This window comes from Cuculus canorus, chromosome 3, assembly GCF_017976375.1.
Source record: "Cuculus canorus isolate bCucCan1 chromosome 3, bCucCan1.pri, whole genome shotgun sequence".
NCBI lineage: Eukaryota > Metazoa > Chordata > Aves > Cuculiformes > Cuculidae > Cuculus > Cuculus canorus.
The window spans coordinates 70352166-70373646 of NC_071403.1; the positions used below are offsets into that span (position 1 = coordinate 70352166).

Here is a 21481-nt window from a genome sequence, read left to right on the forward strand (position 1 = left end):
CTCAGCATCTCCAGGTAACAGCCAGCTGCCCCTATCCAGCTTCCATACAGCCTTTCCATCTGTACTCCCATCTCTATCCTGCATTTTCTCTTACATGCGCAAACAGTGACATTGTATTAAACCCTCCTACTTAAGACAATTATTAAGCCAAAGGAACACATTTCTCCAAAAATCAATGTTAAATCAAATTTATGTCTTTCTCTTGCTTAGAAACCAGCAAGAGCTGCAGTCCTTATTCTCCTGAGTGCATTATTAATTATATAACTCTGGCATGTTCCCAGTCTGTGTTTAATCGTGGGTGATTCCGAGGTTTACATGAATGAGGAAACAGTAAAGTGATCGCTTACTAGTGAAATAATATTAATAAGGGAAAACGAGTTGTCTGTTACCTGGGAGTCTGCTCAGAGGAGTCAGTGCAGCGGGAATGAGCTACCACTCATCAAGAGCCAGAATGTGGGAAGAAAGGGAAGAGACCCAAATGCCAAGGAGATGGACTGGAAATTCCTAAGGCTTTTTTGCTGAAGGTTCTCAAAAAAAATTTTTTTTTAGCCCCCACAATCTCAGCAATGACTTAGAAAACAACACAGTAGCATCTATGGACAAAAGGGATCAACAGCCAAAATAATGACCAGATAAGAGTGAGAAGGCAGTCAGAGGAATGTGTTGGTCCAGCCTGGCAAAAAATCCATTCACATTCCTCAGAAATTTCTTCCACCTCTGGAAAGCCAAGGACTGGTAACTGCTGGGATTATGCTGCTGGGGTACAGACAGGGCTTCCACTGGGAAGTAAAACTCTCTTGCAGGGACACAAGCAGCATCTCACTGAAGGTTATTTCTTCCCGATTCTTCATTTCCTATTCAGAAGGGTCGCTAGTAGTTATTTTATGTAATAATGGGTAATTCTTTCATGCTGCAGCTTGTGATGCATATTAATCAGGGTTCTTGCCAAATTAAATTAGTTTTTTCAGTGCTCAAAAAGCAGTTAAACTTCTAATGACACTTCCCTCTCTCTTCATCAATCTATTTTTGGAGCAAAATAATGTACTCAGGCCTGAAGTGAAGACACTTGAGCCTGGGGAATGGAAAACAGCCATGAGCCAGAACGTATTCACAGGAGAGCTGCAGGGCAATGAGGTTGTCATCTGTGCACAGAAATACTGCCAAAGACGTAACCATGATGTTAGCAACTCCACTGCTCCTCCAGCATGTTAAAGTCACAGACACTGCTCTGTGCATGCAGGCAGGAGCAGGGGAAAAAGGAAACAAGTCTGGTTTTGTGATTATTGCTGCCATTGTAGAGTTAGGACAACCCAGAAAGATGGACGCAGTGTCAACACCACATCCCCAACAACCCTGGATTTCTGTTACTGCTGGCATCAGAAACCAGAGCTGTAAAACAGGCTTTCTGATATGTAAATGAGAGGTCAAACCAGAGCTGCACAACAACGTTAGGTACCAGCTGTGCCGCTGGTACATGAAAATCTACCTGGACATCTATACATTATAGATCAAGATATGAGTATATATGCAGGCATATAATACACTGAAGTGTCCTGAAGTCAAACGACAGTTAGGTTATCCATAAAAATAAATTGTTTCAGCACAAACGGTGTGTATTTGGCACACTTGCAAACAACTGAAACCCAACTTTTAAATTAGTAAGAAAAAACTTTGCATTTGAAAACGCCTGTTGAACCACCTTCTCACACATAATATCATGCAGGCATAAGATATACAGCTTACAATGACTACCAATGCATCAAACACTTTGTAAACTCAATGCTAAAGAGAAATTAATATTTCATTGAATATTTGCCTGCCTTAAATAAAAGGAGAACTTAAAAGCATTTCAAAGACTGGACAAAAAAATCATCTAGGAATGCTTTTGGTTTTCCCCCAGCTTTGTTCTGCGTAAGATCAGCCTCAAATATTTTCCTTTTTTATAACCCAATAGTCTGATTTGCATAAATGTCTCATACAAGAGAAAAGCATTTTTATAGAATTAGAAAATTACTGTGTAACCACAAAGCTTGTTTCTGCAGCAAATACAGAATTATTATTAGGTGGATAATATTTCAAGTTGAAGACGTTCCTTTAACTGAAAATTTATTCCAGGCTAGAAATATCATTATGCTCTAGGTTAACTCAGTGCTGAAAAGTTTTAAGTAAAACAAGCTTTTTTGAAATAGCGTACGTGGCAAGCTTTTTAACTACAGCAAAATGAATGCTAAACATTCAGGACAGATGAAAATCTAAGGTGGTCACCACTGATTGTCTAACAAAACCAGAGTCCAACACAGACACAGTCCAGCCAGGACTGTCCAGCTGGGCAAAATATCAAAGGCTTTACAGTGATCTTTGGGATACCTGCTTAGTAGGAATCAGGCAAAACACAAGCCAGCCCTGCTCCTAAAATCATAACATCACTGAATGGTATGGGTTGGAAGGGACCTTAAAGATCCAGTTCCAACCCTATGCCATGGGATCCAAGCAAGGACTCCAGCAAGGAAAAAAGTCTACCAGTAAGCCCTTATTCCTTTACCTAATCTCAAACGTCCTCCTTTGGCAGAATAACCTGCATGCGTTACAAATCTAGAGCCACTTTTCTCTAGTCTATAAACAAGTCACTTCAGATCCACTGTACCTGTTTATTTTCTTCATCCATACATTCACAGACACTGGAAGCATCCACTCCTTGCTACCTTACTTGCTGCCACATTAGTATCGTTTAATGCTGACATTATTGTGGCCTCAAACCTCATTGAAACACCCATTCCCATGACAATGCACAGACACCTCCATCTAACAGGCAGCCACGTCCTTATGCTCTGATAACAGGGTATTGGTCTCTTCACTGCAGTTTCACACAGGGATGGCAGACCATGTGAGATAAAGAGCCAGAATTGGGTGTTCTCTCACCTATTGCTCTGCACAATTCCTGTTTCATGCAGCTTCTCCAAGTCACCATCACTTGGAAAAGCCAGCAGCACTGGGCAGCCAACACGCTGCATTGAGGCACTGCCGTGCATTCCTCCTTTCCACTGAACGTCACAACTTCTTGTCTTGGCTCCCAGACAAGCCTGAACCTTGTCAGAGCGGGCAACGTTATACATGTCTATGTGCGGTGTCAACCACCCAGCGAGGCTTAGGGCAACAACCATGAATTTCCTAGGGCTCTTTCCACCATCTTCTGAGGGAGACTGATAAACAAGCTACAACATTAAAAAAATGCGAGAATGTTTTTCTCAACTGCATCTCTCATGACGATACTGCTGTCTGTTAATCGGTTCTCCCAGATCTCTCCATGTTACAAGCACTTAAAGCAGGGCTGCAAACATGGGCTACAGGACACGAAGTTTTTCTGGAAATACTTCAAGCCCTTTTAGTGAACATCGGCTTCTACAGCCTGGGTGAGATTCGTTACCTTAAAGGAAAGAAAGTACACATCAACCCCGAGCAGGATTACCTTCCCTCAGTCGCTCCACCACAAAAGTGAATCCAGTGGTTCGTGGATGTAAGACATACTCATATTTCTGAAGTCCATTCTTTTCAGCAAATTCATTACTGCGGGCTTTGGTATTGGCTGGAGAAGAGAAGAAAAAGCACCGTTTTCTATTAGTGTGCATGTAGATCTAGAATTAAATATCATTATTACATGGCAGGAACAGAACAAGAGCAGCTCAGACAGCACGGAGGTGTCACAGTTTCTCAGACGGAGACAGACTGCAAACGTGTTGTTGGTGGACTACAGGATGTCATGGAGAGGAACAATGTGGATTGCAAGAAAAGCCTTTTTACCCTCCCATTCCAGCAAATAATCAGCACATCTTTCACAGTTATCAAATGCAATCTGAAATCTACAAATTAAAGTCCATTAACAGCTCTCTGTAATGTAGATTTTATATTACGTAGAGAAACACCTTGGGGGTAGAGTTTACCTGTTTTAAGCTTGTTATGGAAATAAAACATGAAATGGAGGAAAGCAGTTAATCTAATACATTAAAACAGCAATTTATGTCTCCGTTCTGAACTTGACATATTTCATTCACCAACTTGCACCGCACATTTTCTGACCCACCGCCCCCATGCTGCAGCACATGCTTGTGACTACACACACACTACATGCGAGGCAGCTGGAGAGCAGCAGAGTGAAACCTCCCAACAAACACATTTTAAACCTTGGCAAAAAGAAGTTTCTCACAAACAAACCAAACAAGGGCGTTTCAGAGCCGGCTGTAACAGAGCCCATCAACTAAGGGAGGTGCAGACACTAAAGTGAGAACTTCTGAAACCAAGCGGGAGGAAGTAATTTGTTCTCCAGTGACGTGCAGGAGCCTCTTCCAAGCATTTCAGTTAGTGGCCAAACAGATTTTGCTGGCCAAGCTTCCTCCTTTGTTGTGGGCTCTGCTGTACTTGTCCGAGGCCAAGAGGCAATGGACACATGCAATGTTCCCTTGGCAATATGAAAAAAAATCAACATGATCAACTAACGTATTAAAGAACTACTTTTTAGATAGTCTTACAGGTGTTTTAGAAGACAAAATCCAGCTACTGATCTATGGAACAAAATAATCATTGGCTAAGCAACAGAGAATCTTTTGCAAGAAGAAACGTCTCTTCTTTAAAATGTCCACAGTTAACTCATACAAGGATGAGAGATCCAGCAGAGAATAACGATGCTGCTTGATGATTCAACGCAAATGATTCTTATAGGTAAGTCCTTTCCCTTACAATCATCATAAGTTCTCCTGTAAAGCATTTACAGCACAAGGGGCAAACCAACAGTGGGGCAAGATCGAGATGTAGTGCAGTGATGTGACTTTCTTGTCCCCTTTTTTCCTAAACTACATGACCTTTGGTTACAAAGAAATATGGGCGTCTCTCCTGAAGGACCATCTGCCTACTCATAAATGCTGTAGCAATAAATCTTTTTCCCTGTGACCTATTGTTTGGGCACATAAGGGTACGGCTTTTCAGACATGCAGCTCTTTTGGATTTAGTGCAAATTTCCTGACCATGTGATGTGGAGAAACGGAAAACTGTTGCACAGTAGCCAAGCAAGTGATTCAGCAAAGAGAACCCAGAGATTTAATTCTTGCCAAATTGCCAAAACATACAAATACTTGAAAATATGACATCTCCAAAAAGCAATGCTAAAATTACAGAATATGTGAAATATTAAAATTACACTTGGCTATGTAACTTAAATTTGTCCTTCCTTGGACATAGGCATAATGTCTTTAACCACATGACTGGAGTATCTATTTTTGTCTGCTTGACTGCTGCTCCATTAAGTGTTGAACAAGGACTGTTCTGAAGCAGCAAAGGGAACCCACCTGTAGGACCCCAACCTTTGCAACAGTAAAGCTTGCGAAGTGAGTCATGAGAAAGGCTTGGAGTGACAGAGAAGTGTAAGAGCAATCTGGTCATTATTAAACGCTCCGCTGCAAAGCCAGATTCTACCTCTTGGACAGAATTGTATCACACTCCTAGCTCAATAACTTAAAACCTCTTTATTTTCTAAGAAATAACATTGATCAGCATGGGCAGTCCTATAAAAACTACACAAGTCAAGAGTTCCTTTCCAGATCCTGTGGTGATTGAAGTAAAATGCTTTGTATTACTTCATCACAAAGTTTTCAGCTGATGTATTGTTTCTCCCAAAGGACAGAGAAAGTGTTGTCTTCATTTTTTGCATATCCAGATTTGGGGTTCACACTGGAACATTTGCAATCTGCAAATCATGTTAATCAAAGCTTTGAGACAAAGTGCTGTAAGTATCTATACAGAGGTAAACAGCCTAAAAAAAAATCAATAAATCTAAGTCTCAAGCATCTTAAACTGCACAGAGCCCTCGGAAAACCCTCTCCATCTCCCTGCCAGCTGACTCTTTGTTTCAGATGGAGCACAAAAACGAGTTCCTTGGTATTTGCAAAACACTCCTACTCACACCAGAAGGAAACCCAGAAGTAAGTGGGCAGGTTGTTTTTTTTTTTTTGCAAAGCAAGACCTAATTGATGCCGCAGAAAGCGTCTGGAGCCTCCACTGCCCACTGCCTTGAAATGATCATCTTCAAAGCCCCTCTCAGTGCACCCTCCTGTGCTTGGAAGAGATTTGCTGAGAACAGCTGTAAAACAGCTTCCAAATTCCCTTTGCTACAAGGCCTTTCTGAAACACAGGAGCAGCTGGACACTGGCACACCAGTCAGCACCATTCAGTTATTTCCTGATATCTATATCCCTGTCTCACCTTTGGACTCTAAGTTTTATATAACACAGATCACTCCCTTCCCCTTTTGCACAACCCCAGTGTAATGGAATTTCAGAACTAGAATAATGCTTCCAGCTAACATCACGGTTGTTGTGATCTGGAAAAATCATCTCTTCCCTTCCTAAGAATCATCAAGCCACAGGTCTCTCTGCATTGAACAATATTTATTATAGCCAGCCAGGAAGGTCAGCGGGCTCTGAAAGCAAGGGTAGGACATACTTTCACTCTACCCAAGAGTAAGGATAATGCCCTTCTTCCCTTTCCTGCTGCTCTCAGTTTCTTATCCTGCTATTACTATGAACAAATGCCACCTTATCAGACAGGATTACCACAGTGGCTGCTGCTGTTTGGACTCCTGTGCGGATACCCCTGCCCTGCTCCCCTCAGGGAAACGCAGAACACATCTCCTGCTCAGCATTGGATTCAACAAGGGGCAGAAAATGCAATGTTCCTCATTATATCAAACCTAGAGGTTAGAAAACTGATCCGGGAAACAAGAAACCTGGTTTTATATCCTCTCCAACCTATAGGAATTCACACAACAAACACCTCTGTAAAATCCCCTAAATCAACAGACCACTCTACGCTGTCAGTGCTGCACAATGTATGCAGATGCCTCATCAATCTGCACTCCAGACAGTACCATTCCTGGGTGAAGGACTAAAAGAAGGGAAAGATGCCATTGTGAGCCTAACAGTGCGAATGCTTCCTTGAAAAGAGGAAACCCACATTCTCTGCTTTGCTTCCAGCCAACAAAGCAGCTCTTGAAGCAGGACCTGGAAATTAACTCAACTGGGGTCTCCTCTACCCCAAAGGTCATTCGCATCACTTGGCCACAGAATTATAGAATGACCTGAGTTAGAAGACAACCACAAGGATCACCAAGTCCAACTCCTGTCCCTGCATACGACAACCCCAGCATTCACACTCTGTGTCTGAGGGAGTTGGCCAAACTCTTCTGGAATATTGTCAGGCCTGGTGTTGTGCCTTCTTCCCTGGGGAGCTGTTCCAGTGCTCCACCACCCTCTAGGGGAAGAGCCTTTTCTTAATGTTCAAACTAACCCTCTCCTGGCACATCTTCCTGCCACTCCCTAGGGTACTAAGGGCCAAAGGTAACACCCCCTCCTGCTCACTCTCTGAAAAACATGAGTGTGCGTTGCTCTCCAGAAACAAATTATTTCCTTTCTTACACTGTATTTAAACCAACGCATATCTGCCCCAGAGTTCTGGCTCATCATCGCTACTGAGTGCATCCTGCATGTTAACTTCTTGGTTCTGTCACTCCTATGATAAAAAAGAGTAAGTAGAATAACTTATTTTTATGTAAAGTGGCCAGTTTGTTAACAGAGAGTGATGTGGGAACTTTCCTGACACACAACTGCTTCATGCTCTGTCTCCTCTGCTCTCCTCCTGACTTACCCTTCCTCTCTCCTTCATTTGACGCATGCTGTCTGAGAGCGTGTTCTCTGGGTGGGGACAAGTACAAGAACTCCAATTTATTTGAGTCTTTAGATGTTACTGCAGAGCATTTGTCAAAATACACAAAACGAGAATTTAAGGGCTCTGGCCATAACCTCTTACATTTTTTCTGATCCTGTGCTCCTTTTGGTAGATCATTTGATCATGTTTTTTTCCCATTTATCTCAAAATTTGTGGGCAAATCCCATTTATCACATTTTTAAATTACCAGAAAAGCTCAGAAAGTCAGCACTTTCTAGAAGCACCATACTTCAGAGTTTCATTTAAAGTAACTGGAGGAAGAAATTATGCTAACACACTTTCTTGATCTTTGAGTTACAGATTTTTAGGAAGTTGAATTGCTTTTTCCCCTGAAAAACAGAGGATAAAGAGAACAATTTTTTTTTAAATCAAATTATATTTTTAATTTGTGATCTTGTTATGAATTCAAACAAAAATCTCTAGAGTCTGACTACCGCCAAGATGCGGTAACAAGGTGCACTTGTGTGAGCCTGAAAAGCATTTGGAACTAAAGCTCCAAGCCCTGTACTCAACGAAAAGCCAGATCTGTGCTCTCAGGAAATACCTGTGCTGTGTTAGCAACTCACAAACAAACAGGCTCATGTGCTTTTACAGATTCAACATTGTCCAGGCTGGTGCGTTTTGATAGACGTCACCCAAAAGAATCACAAACTCCCTCATCATCCTCCTGGAAAGCAGATTCTGATATCTTTAATGCAACTAGTTCTGATCAGCTCTTAACTACTTCTTTCTTTGCAATTCTGGTGCACTGTAATGTGAATATTAAGCACTACATTTTCCTTTAATCTGACATACGATAAAAGCACGCAAGTACTTCTGTGGCTTTAAGTGCTCTCCAATAACAGTAAGGTCAGACAGTGAAAGAACAGATGAGTACTCCAAAAATCTTTCTATTAAAAAAAAAAAAAAAAGAAATCTTCATTTATCTACTAGAGCTTTGGACAGAAACCATAACAGTTACATTGGCTCACAACTGATATTTCAAGAACAAATTAAGCAATGTTCTTATTTGTGCTACTCTCAAACCACGAGACGTAAAAACAACCTTGGTCAGTGCTTTGGACAGTATTTTTTGTATTATCAAAGTACATCACATTCCCTAGAAAAGAGGAAAACTCAATGGCAGTTCACTATTACCTTCCTGCCACAGCATTGTATGTGACCCACATCACAACATTCCTGCCAAAATCTGGGGTCTAGCAAGCTTTCCTACTCATTTCTGAGCTGTTTCTCAAGGAAAAATGTCTGTGCAATCACACTGTCCACCTGCCCCCGTCACCCTTACAGCCATTGCCACTTGCAAACAAAGGTTGGCAGAGACAAGAGGTACAAGATGATTAAACCCCATGGGAGTTCCAGAAGAACCAGCTTGGTAGAAGGGAGCCTCCAGGAGCAGAGATCTCAGTAACAGAGAGGGCAGGGCAGGCTCCACAGGCGTCAAGTCTGTCCAGGCTTTCACACAGTGTGCAGTGGCCTGGTGGGTGACACCAGTGTGGGTAGGATGAGCCACAGCACACAACAGCTCTTGCTGAGAGAAGAGCAAGAGTTTGATGGAGGCAACATCACACGGAAGGGAACACATGGAAAAAAGAGAAGCTGGAGTGAAGAAAAAGACCATGGACAGGGATGCGGACACAAACCCACAGGCAATGAGGCTTTAATAAGGTCAGAGCAATACAACAACATTTTTTGTTATGGCTTTCTGAAGAATTCCTAGAGAGCCATGTATGGACACCAGGAAAAACAAACGAACAAGCACAACACTGGGTTGTGTTCCAGCTTTCCAGAAGCACCAGGTTTATGGCTGCTTTGTTTTCTCAGGGCTTCAGAAAGTCTGGCTGTACAGTTATCTGCCGAGGCTTCTTTTGAGCATTCACAACAGAATACCTGTGGTGCACTTAGCTTTGACTGTGAAGTACTCCAGAGTGAAAGGATGGCCAACCTACCAGAAATAAGGACGCAGTTATTACCTTGGACCCTGCACACCCAGTCTGCAAAGACAGTGCTCAGAGGTCATGGCATTGCTATTTTAAATTGTATTTATGTAGCATCCTCTGCTGCCAAGGATGTCACCAGCCTGAAGTCAGCACTGGCCCATGTGTACATGCAGTCATACTTACATTTATTTGAAAGGTTTCCTTCTCAAATACCTGAAAATATTACACAATTCCTTACAGGGAGGAGTAAATCTCTCTGTCACGCGTACATTGAGAGTATAAAAATGTGACAGCAGCATGGAGCTGCCCAGCAATCCCGTTCTTCAATGTGGCAGATTTTCCATTTTAAGCACCAGAAGAATTTTGTTTACAGAAGCAACTTGCAGGTTTTTAATTTTGTTAGAAAACAAAAGCCATTGCCTCTATTTTTGCAAAAACAAACCTGTGGTTTATTTCTCACTCTAAAAGATGGAACACGAGGTTGTAATAGGTTAACACAAACCTAAGAGTTTCCTGGAAATCATTCCTTCAAAATGTTACACAAAATGTATCGTTATATTCTGTCTTTCCATGAATATATGGCTTGGTCAGGATTCACTTGTTGAGGGAGCTTGTCCTGGCCCCTGTAGTATTTTAACATATATGAGCTGATGCTTCCCTTACAGACAATGGGATCAGGAAAGCCAGTTAATGTTACAGAGCCGCGGGTTAAAAGAGTACCAGTGCCAGCTAAAGAGTACCTGCCACACAGAAAAACAGGGCAACAGAAATGCCTTAGAAAAATCTGGCAGAAATCCATGTTCAGAAATCCAGTCACAGAAGTTTTTAGTATCAGGTGAAGAATCTTGCCTGAATGAATTTCTCAGCCAACCACATCAACAGCATATGCTTAAATTTAGTCTAAGGCATGCGTGTCAGTTACAACAGCGGAGAGAAAACCCCGCATTTCCTTAAGGAGCAACATGTTTAGATGGGAGCATCCCCACCACTGGGACTGGGCAGCACAAGAGCGAACACACCTGGCTGTCTCCTTCCTCAGCTTCAGGCTCTGTAAAACTGCGGCACAGAACTCCCTCAGTTCCTTAAAATGTGTTGTCTTTGAGGAATATCGGGAGAGTTCAGAAGGCGTACATAATTTATGGAATAAGTTACAAACAATCCCATTCTTTCAGTCATCCTGATATGGAAACATAGTGAATGACCTAAGCAGAAGCAGCCCAACTTCATTGATGAGAGTAAGGATCCACCTCATGGTTAAGCACCAGGAGGGGACAGCTGTTCATCAATTCAAAGAAAAAATAATTTAAAGTGAGATAATCCTGCTTTCTAATTTTAGATAGAAAATAACTAATTCCACAAGAGAGATCATGTGAAGCAATCCAAGAACATACAATGAATTTATCTGCTCTCAGGAAAGCTGATCAAGTGATGATGATTCAATATCATACATATCCATTTTTAAGGATTCGGGAATATGGAAGAAAGATTAGCACTACATGTTAAGTTATTTTTACACTGTGTTTAGGACTTAGTGATCTGACATCACAATAATGGAGAAATTCTGCAGTGGGAAGTATAATAATCTTTTAAATAAGCTAAAGCATATTAGTTTAATTGTAATTGATTTTCTATCTAAAGATGACGCTTATCAAATCATGCTACAGGCATAAGAACCACAGAACATTCAAACAGTGTTTTCTTTTGTTAGCAATTGAGTTGTCTGCAGCACCAGTCAGCAGCTTGCTGCTGATGCCAGATAACTGTATTAGGGTCGATATTTTATTAACAATTAACACTACAGGATCTAACTCCATAAATCTACTCTCATGATAACACCAACAATTGTTTTAGGGAGATTTTTTCCTATAGAGGGAGATACAGTCTGGCCTAGGCAACATGTATCTCTATTTTCTCCTCTTAAAACACTAGATGAGATATCTAACAGAACCATTAGCTCTCCTCTTCGCTCTTCCATGTATATGGAATGATTTTGCACTGTTTGCCCCAGTAATGTGGAAAATGGGAACATGTAAGTGATTTATTCCAGGTCTCGAAACCTAGTTCTGCTGATGCAATGCACATCCAGAACCAACCTAAAGCTATTGTAACCATTAGAATCTTTGAAACACAATGGTTATTTTGAGAACACGGGCAAAGCCTCTCTGTGGAACTATGCTTGTGCCTCTCAAACGCATTAGCATGTGTGATTGATCATCAGTTATGGTTTCTACTGTCTGTGGGAACTCAGTCTCACTCCTGCCTTCAGCTTTTTTTAACTATTTCCACACACAACAAAGAATTTCCACACTGAACGTTCCACAAGAAGATGGCAAATGCAGCCTACCTGTGAGATCGGTTCCTTCTGGAAAGATGAGGAGCTGTAGTGGTTCACGAATGTCACAGAAATAATCCAACATTTGTTCAAAGTGGTTCTTGTCATCTTCCCACTTTCTCTGAATGAAAACAAAGGCAGCAACCTGCATCGCCCAGCCTGAAGTTTAAAAAGCATACCTTTAGTAACACTTCACTCTGATTCTTCCACAGTGTCTGTTGTCCCAAAATACTGTATAAATTGTGTCAGACACAGCATTTTATTTACTGCCCACCTGTCTTCACCTCCAAGTAACAGCACTTAGTTACCTTGTAAAAGCAGTTTTGGATGGAAAGCAAAAGAATGCATAATAAATAAATAAACCTGAATAAATCTGGAGTGGCTGCAGTTTCTCACAACTCAAGTTACCAAAGTCAGAAAAGCTTTCCAGAAAGCAAGAGAATAGAGTCAATGCTGTCATGAAGTGAAGTATTTAAAACCATGCCCTCACTACAACTTCCTTCATCGCTGCAGCGCTGGGATTGCCCAAGGGAAGGCACTGTCCCTACAGACAAGCACCTCAGCAATGCACTGCAGGATGAAAGCAGGCTAGTTACAGAGTCACCCTCAGTAAAGCACATTAATCATGCACATTGTGCAGAAAATACCTACTGTTTTGAGTGTTTTATCACATATATCTTCTTGTAATTTCCATTACTAATAAAAGAAAATACAAAGTTATTCTTTATATTTGATGATAGAAAAATGTCATGTATATCCACTTATGCACAAGACAACTGTGTATGTTATGTATATCCATTAATGCTCAAGACAACTGTGAAGATTCACAGCTTGACATCCAAGTGACAATGTAATGCAGTTAAATAAAGGAAACTACAGCTCAGGGGTCACACGCCATTATCCCCAATAACATTCCTGGCTTTTCTGGCACAATTTCCCATGTACTATATCACATAACATAACTCAAAAATAAAGCGAACTAAACCAAAGGCTTAAACCGCTAGGATGGCTGGGAAGTTGCTTTTCTAATGCGCTTTAAAAATGCATCAACATAGAGAAACAGCGCATGAAAGCCTAAGAATTGACAAAGATGAGTGGCCCAATACACATCTGGAGAAGAGCTCCCATCATTGCAGAATATCCTAAGACAGAAAGGAAATAGCCTTTGGCTGGTAGATAGTGGGAAGAACAAAGAGGTCCTTCCCAGCAGGGGAAGTCACTCCAATGGATGCGTCACTTGACTGCATGTCAGAAACGCAAAAGATTTTACAGTTCAACAGCTCTTCCATAAGCCAGCAGCCTCTTCAGATGCTCCATCTCCTCAGGGAAGAACTGCGGAAGCCGCTCAGCCTGATGAGTCGATCCATACAGATGCTGCATAGCTCACTGGTAACAGCAAAGGGATGTAAGCAGAGAAAAATTCCACCTGCATTCTGCTGTTATGTGTTCTGTGAGACTGGATCAAATAACCTCTCTCTCCATTACTCGTCATTCATAGAATGGGGAGGATGGGAATGGTCAGCATCTGGTCTCGCTCTTGTTAATGTGCCCTTTGGAAAGGCAAAGGGGCTGGAGAGAAAACGGAGTCTGTACTGTGTAGAAAAGATAAGGACACTTTTAACAGAAGACAGGCTGGTATTTTTCCCCCGACAGAGTTGGGAGAATTTCTGCGGTATGCTTCTGAAAATATTCCTATCATGCCTTTCCTGGAAGAGCCAAGCTGGAAAACCGGCACCTAAGTCTCTTTATCCTTACAAAAAACCACATGTAGAATTCAGCTAAACCAAGCTGCATTTCTGCTTTACAGCAATGATCCTTCCATCACACATCAGACTGCTCCAGGAGAGCCTTTGCCACAAACAACTGGCAGAATAACAACCATGCTTCCCATTAGAGAGCATACTTCTCCACTTCTACTTTAGAAATCATGTCGGATAACAGCTCTAAGGTCATTAAGTCTGGTGGCTCATAATTGCATTGCTAGCAGACAAAATGTCACAGCCCCTCAAACTCTCATTTCAGCTTATTTTAACACAGCAAAGACACTTGAGACATGAACTGTACTAGAAAGTTCAGCAGGGCATGCTGTTAATTCTTTAAACCAATATGCCCTAAGGATAAGAACTGGAATGCAAATCCAGCTGTCACCTAAGCAAAGATGCTTTATGCCAAAGCATTTACCCAACCTGTGGAAGCAGTGGTGGCAACACAAAATCTTCCCTGCCAGTATAACTGCATGTGGATTCCCACAGTGTGCTGCTTTAACCACACTCCAGTTGAGTCAAATGCTAACATTTTCCAGGCTTAGTGACACCAGTATCTTCCCTCATGGTAGCTGATCCATCAAAGCTGCTGATGCAAGTGCTCTCAGCCTGTGGCACAGACGGGAGAAGTGAAGTTGTTCTGTCCTGCTTCACCGAAAACTGAGATGACTCAAATTACTTTGAATTTGCTTCAGGCAAAGCTCATACACACAGACAGTGATAACAGATCTGATGATGTACAGGAAAAGACTGGTGGGGCTAAGGCCAAGTGCTGAAATAGAGACCAAGGCCTTTTTTTCCCCTGGTTCTTAAAAGAAAAATGGACAAACCCACCTTGGGCCTTTGAGAGCCACAACATGAGTGACCCAGTGAGTGAAAAAACAACTAAAAATCTGTACATCTTGCAGTCTCTTTGCAAGCAATGTCAGCAAGAGTCACTCACATACAGAGAAGAAGATCTGGACAAGAGTTAACTGTAACCTCTGCTCCAGGTTTGCGAGCTTTATTCTCCTCTTTTTCCTCTACCACTTCATCCTTTCCTTACCTGTTCCTGGTCCAATCTGTTCCAGCTGTAATTCCCTGCTTTAGAGTCTCAGGGATGCTTTTCAGAAATCGTAACTCTCTAAGACACGTCCAGCAACGGTGCCTGAGACACACGTGTACTTTACAATTGTACACTGAATTACACCATTATCCTTTCCATCAGCATTAAGCAAAACCAGGGTTAATATAATTTCACACAGCAGTCAGGGTCTGACACAAACTCCTTCAGCTACCTTCTCTCATTTCTCCATTGATTTATCTGAGAGTGCTCCAATTAAACCCAAGTTTTAATTTATTTTTCACCCCAAATATTACCGCAAGTCTACCCAACACCTGAAAACTATCTGTTACTAAAACACAATCGTATTGCCCATGAAGCCTTACTGGTCCATATCATAAGACTTTCATAAATTAAACTATTAAGAAAAAAAAAAAGGATGTAACTAACTTCCAGTCCTTATCTGGTCACCCGGCACTGCTGTGATACCTGCTTGACCACACATATTTCACAGCACATGCTGAACACAATGGTATCATCATCTGTATCACTTCAATGCTATTCCTTATTAATTAAGAAGAGGTAAGAATAGAAATGGTGAGTATCTATCACAAGTACTGTGGAGAAGTCCCACCCTGTTAGGCCATGCAGGAAACCATCAATGCCATCAGAAATTCTCCTTCAGAACTGTCATGGCAGAACACGTCAGCAGCTACTGATGATGTCAGATGAGGAACTGCAGCTACAGCTCCAAGTGGAGCAGCGCTCTCTCAAGACACCAGCCTTTGCCAGTTGTACTGCAACACTGCAAGAATGTTTCTGAAATTGAGATTGCTGAAACACAATACCTCTTTCTGAAAACTTTACTGAACAACATTTATCAAGGCAAAGCTGCAGTTCCAGGACGAATGGACCATCTGTTTTCCTTGGGGCTTCTTTTTTAAGGCTCACCTTTAATCAATTTGAAGCTTTTTCATACACTGGAATGCAAAGAATTAATAACTTGGGAATTAGATAAATGACTCAATGCATCTCCTTGAAAGACTGACTCCTCTGATTCCAATTATAATTAAGTAGAAAATAACTGCCTACTTGTAAAGCAGACTCACTAAATCTTATACCTTTACACTTTCAACCTCCAAAGGTTACAACAAGGACTCTGGATCCATCTCCATTCCAAGCTCTGCCCTTCACCTAGCACATACACCCCTTGGATGACAATAAAAGCTCACAGACCTTTTTTTACACTCTAAATGGTAAAATAGCTATGACAACAAAGGTGCCATGTTTCATACTCACACGGTTTTCAGAAACATGGAAATGAAAGGGTTGCCTTACAAACCTTACCTTACACACAGTTTTAAATTAAATATTTGTTAAAACAAGTCCTTGAAAGATCAAGGAAAAATTGCAATACAGTATACTAATTCAAATACTTCACCAACTCAAAGCAAGGTTACCATTAGGTGAAGATTTATTAGAAGTTACATTGAGGCAATATGTCAATACTTCCATAGACTCATAGAATCATGGAATGATTTGGGTTGGAAGGGACCTTAAAGATCATCCAGTTCCAGCTCCCTTGCCATGGGCAGGGACACATCACACTAGATCAGGCTGCTCAAGGCCCCATCTGAGCTGGTCTTGAACACTTTCAGAGACGGGGCATGCACAGCTTCCCTGCGCAATCTGTTCCAATGCCTCACCACTCCTCATTCCCCCTTGTCCTATCACTACATGCCTTTGTAAAAAGTCCCTCTCCAGCTTTCCTGTAGCCACTTTCAGTACTGGAAAGTCACTACAAGGTCTCCTCGGAGCCTCCTCTTCTCCAGGCTGAACACCCCAACTCTCTCAGCCTGTCCTCATAGCAGAGGTGCTCCAGCCTTTGGATCATCTTTGTAGCCCTCCTCTGGACCCATTCCAACAGTTCCACTTCCTTCTTATGTTCAGGATTCCACAACTTGACATAATACTCCCGATGGGGTCTCAGGAGAGAAGACTAAAGGGGCAGAATCCCCTCCTTTTCTCTGCTGGCCACGCTTCTTTTGATGCGGCCCAGGATACGGTTGGCCTTCTGGGCTATAAGCATGCACTGCTGGCTCACATCAAGCTTCTCATCAATCCGCACCCCCAAGTCCTTCTTCACAGGACTGCTCTCAAATCACAACATCCACCATCCTGTACTGAAACCACGGATTGCCCCGCCCCAGGTGTAGGACCTCGCACTTGGCCTTGTAGAATCTGATTAGATGCACACAGGCCCACTTCTCCAGCTTGTCCAGGTCTCTCTGGATGACATCTCATCCTTGTGTTTTGACAACTGCACCACTCAGCTTGGTGTCACCTGCAAACTTGCTGAGAGTGTACTCAATCTTGCTGTCTGTATCACCGATATAGGTGACACTTCTGACTGGCTACAAATAATTCATATAAATAAATAAAAAGATGAAACTGAAAGGCATGATGAAAGCAGTTGGATTAATTTTGACAAATATTAATGCCTTAAATGATCAGCAGCGAAAGCATCAGTTAAGAGAAGCCAAGCCCTGGAACTGCCCAGTTGATTCCCAGGTTATCTTCTCACTTTCACAAGCTGATAAAACAAAACTTTTGCTGATAAACAAAACTTTTATATAAAAACCCACAGGACCCTATTTAAAACCCAAAATCTGACCAACATATACTAAAGGTCTATCATACAGCACAGCAGGTCCACTAAAGAGAAGGAGGAGAAATTCCACTCTTACTGATAAGATACCAGGTTCTCCTCTTCAGACACCATTCTTTGCTACATCACTACCCACCAAACATCATCCAGATTCACGTTCCAACAATCTTCATCTAACCCAAGAGTCTCACTTTCCAACTGTCCCCTAATCATTTGGCTATAGAGAAGACTATTTTTGCAAGAATCTGCCACCTATAGCACATCCTGACTGAAGATGAAGCCATGTGTTCCATTTCTAAGGCCTCTTTTTAGGCACACTGTGACAGCACAGAAGCTGATCGTTCCTAATTTGAGGCCTCCAAATTCTGGCTTGAGTGAAGGATGTAGTTTAGCTGGATTCCTCTCCTGTGACTAATAGCACAACATTAGCAGCTTACTAAAAATAAGCTGTAATTCACAACATTGCAAGCCAAGTACCTAAAGCCAACACACTGTGGGGGGTACTTAAGGATCTGGGGTACAAACAGTGCTTTATGCCACTATAGATCCAACCTACTGCCAGAAACCATCCTGCTGTAACACCAGCTAGATGAGGGAATGTCTGCCCGCACCACCTCTACCAGCACAGCCCACAAAGTAGACCGCAAGCCCTGAATTTCATTACTGGCTCCAGCTACCATGCTAGACCATAGCCAAAAGACAGCAGCATGGCTGCTAACATTGACTAGCCATGCTCCATCTGCCCCAGCCTGCTCAGCAAACCTATACGATGTGCCGAGTATATGCACAGAACTAAGAACGAAGGGGGAAAATCAATGTCTAACCAACTCCTAGCACCCTTTCAGGAACCAAATTTTGCCAAGCATAACATTGCACCCAAGCTCCTAGAGCTGACATTCCAAATCTATTAAAGGCATGAACAAACATGCATACAAAATGTCTTCTTACAAACAAAATACATGTTGCTTTCAAGTGCTAAATCTGTGAATCTTGCAGACTAAAACACTGAGAAATTATTTTATTTCAGGTAACTCTGACTACTTATTCAGAAACCACTTCTGTGACAACTTCTGAATCATTTCGAGGGAAGTGATTCTGCCCCTCTATTCCTCTCTTGTGAGACCTCATCTGGAATACTCCGTCCAGTTCTGGAAACCTCAATGTAAGAAGGATGTGGAGCTGTTGGAACAGGTCCGGAGGAGGGCTACAAAGATGATCGGAGTGCTGGAGCACCTTCCCTACAAGGACAGGCTGAGAGAGTTGGGCTTGTTCAGCCTGGAAAAGAGAAGGCTCAGAGGAGATTTATAGCGACCTTCCAGTGCCTGAAGGGGGCCTACAGGAAAGCTGGAGAGGGGCTATTCATAAAGGTTTGTGGTGACAGGACGAGAGGGAAGGGGTACAAACTGGAGGGGGGCAGATTTAGACTAGACATTAGGAAGAATTTCTTCACCATGAGAGTGGTGAGACACTGGAACAGGTTGCCCAGGAAGGCTGTGGATGCCCCATCCCTGGAGGTGTTCAAGGTCAGGTTGGATGAGGCCTTGGGCAGCCTGATTTAGGGAGATGTCCCTGTCCATGGCAGGTGGGTCGGAACTAGATGATCTTTAAGGTCCCTTCCAACCCTAACTATTCTATGATTCTTTGATTCTATGATTTCTCTGAGTACGCACAACTCTTATCTGTTTCCAGCCTACATCCCTATAGACACTGATTATTTCATATCCTGCACAGCATATTTTGCATAACCACCCTCAAATTAAAACTACAGTTATTAATGCTGACCACCAACTTTGCAATTGCTTACAGGGTACTTTTATTTCTATTAAATCTTCTCAGCAGTGTAAATGGGAAAATGAAAAAAGAGGCTTGATGTTAGTATTTGCAACATGGGGTAAAACAGAATCAAAACTGAAGTGTAGAAAGAGACTTCAGAAAACATCTACTTTCATAATTTTGAAAAATGCTTTCAGTATGTAAAGCAGAAATAGTCTTACCTATACACAACAGTAGCACACGCAGTATCTTTAAAAATAAATGCTTACGGATGTGGTCCAGGCACCCTCCATGGTTTTACGGTTTAAATACTGATTCTGCCCCACATTTTACAGATTTTTTTTAAAAAATACTGAAACAGAATCTAAACTTGAGACATTCAGCAGAGTATGAACAGTGAGGGCAAAATTTATACACGTTCCTTTCAAATTAAGGTGTTTAGTGACCTACCAAATCCCGGAATGCTTTTGAGACTGGATTTGAGACAGATTTTCTCGAGTCTGAGGTAGCTGTATCGCAGCAGGCAGTTCCACAGGAACATCCAGTCCATTCGGGTACGATGGTTCATGATGATGACACTCCTTTCTCCAGGAACAAATCCATCACCAGTGACAACCACCTTGGCACCAAATACCATTTCCAGCAAGGCCTAGAAGGAATATTTCAGTATTATGGCTTTACTCCTAGCAGAAAAGCATCAGCCCATTAACAATAACAATTAATTTTAATGATAACAGTTCACCCCTTTGCTCCCATTATCACCAGTAAACAAACACCTGACTGTTTCCTAACGGAGCAGCCAGCTTTACCACAGTAACAATCAGCTGTTTTATGGAAGTAGAAGCAATAGTTGAATAGCAGCCTCTTAAAAGCACTCTTTTACAACGTCCAACATTAAGCTTACTTTTCCCTGGTTTTCCCAGCACAGAATCATGTAGGAATGAAAACAAGGGAATCAGTATGGATTATAACTTGATAGGCAATCTAAGAGAGACTGGCTGCACCAATAACCCATTGGTTAATACTGCCAGGCCTGGAAGGCATCAGAAGGTGCCTCACTTTTGGTTGCATCCCAACGGTCAACACGTTTGTGCTCAACTTCCACCTGGAAAAACAGGGGGAGTCTAAAAGCAGAAAGAGCAGCTGAGGAAAAGCAATCCCAAACAAGCCTGAACACAGCACAGTAGTGCAGACCCAGCTCCATGCAGCTTCCCAGTGCTGCCTCAGAGCCTGGGCCGCCACCCACACCTCGCAAAAACCACTGAATACCAGTACACGGCCATCTATGAAATGCTGTCCCAAAGCACAGAACAAGGCTCAGGCATGAAAGGGCACAAACAAGAGGCTGGGCAAGCAGCTTTCTCCATTTTGCCTAAAGAGCCCATGACACTAGAAGTTCACATATGAACGGTGTTTCCTGCTGTATCTGCTCCAACATGGCTCTGAGGGGTCAAGTTATAAGCCAAGGGCTGTGGGTTTATTGGAAGGGAAAAGCAGGCAGGAGTTTAAGAGGGCCTGGTTTCACCACCTAGATGGCTGGACCATGAATGTACAGCTAGAGTAGCTGTATAGAACGTCAGAGACCTTGGTATGCTCTGGTTCACACCACATCCAAACTGTCTATGGAAAACGGTCTGTGGCCCGTAGCCATTCCCAAGTTACGCAGGGATGTGCATAGAGGAGTGCTGGTTGGTGAAAAAGCCAAAGACCAGCAAAAGACTAGGACCCGGGAAATAATTAAAAAAATACAGACGAGTAAATGCCAGCGCCTTGCAATCTTTTAACACCTAGTGGGAACCCAGGAGAAAGGCAACAAATCCTAAGAAACAGAGGCTGACAACAGGAATTACCGGCAGGTGTGATATGAGGCCTTAAGGCCAGGACACTGTCAGGACATTAACCAACTTAGCTAGCACAGAGCAAGAAACCACCAAAACATGACTGGACCTCCAGGGGAATCAATATTTGGCTTTATTAAAAAAAAATCAAAGCACTTAAATGCCCTCTTTACCTTCTCTTACCCATTCCTCCTCCAAAAACATACCAAAAAAAAGAGAGAAGTCTGGGAATTCAAATAGAGATCTAGGAAGTAAACCAGTTTCCGTCCTGTTCCTAATTCTGCCACCTGTGATGCAGAATTTCAACAAATTCCTCAGTTTAAGTCATCTGTACAATGGAACTCACACTCTCCCAATC

General features: G+C 42.3%; 1 protein-coding gene across 4 annotated transcripts in view; it reads right to left on the reverse strand.

Moving 5' to 3' along the window:
- Positions 1-21481, reverse strand: part of LCLAT1 (lysocardiolipin acyltransferase 1) — a 108917-nt gene that overhangs the window by 49059 nt on the left and 38377 nt on the right. For all 4 annotated transcript variants that reach the window (XM_054064168.1, XM_054064164.1, XM_054064163.1 and 1 more), the window contains exons 3-5: positions 19736-19934; positions 12052-12198; positions 3467-3583 (exon numbers count right to left, since the gene is read on the reverse strand). In XM_054064168.1, coding sequence (XP_053920143.1) covers positions 3467-3583; positions 12052-12198; positions 19736-19934 — 463 coding nt within the window. The remainder of the gene's footprint in view (positions 1-3466; positions 3584-12051; positions 12199-19735; positions 19935-21481) is intronic.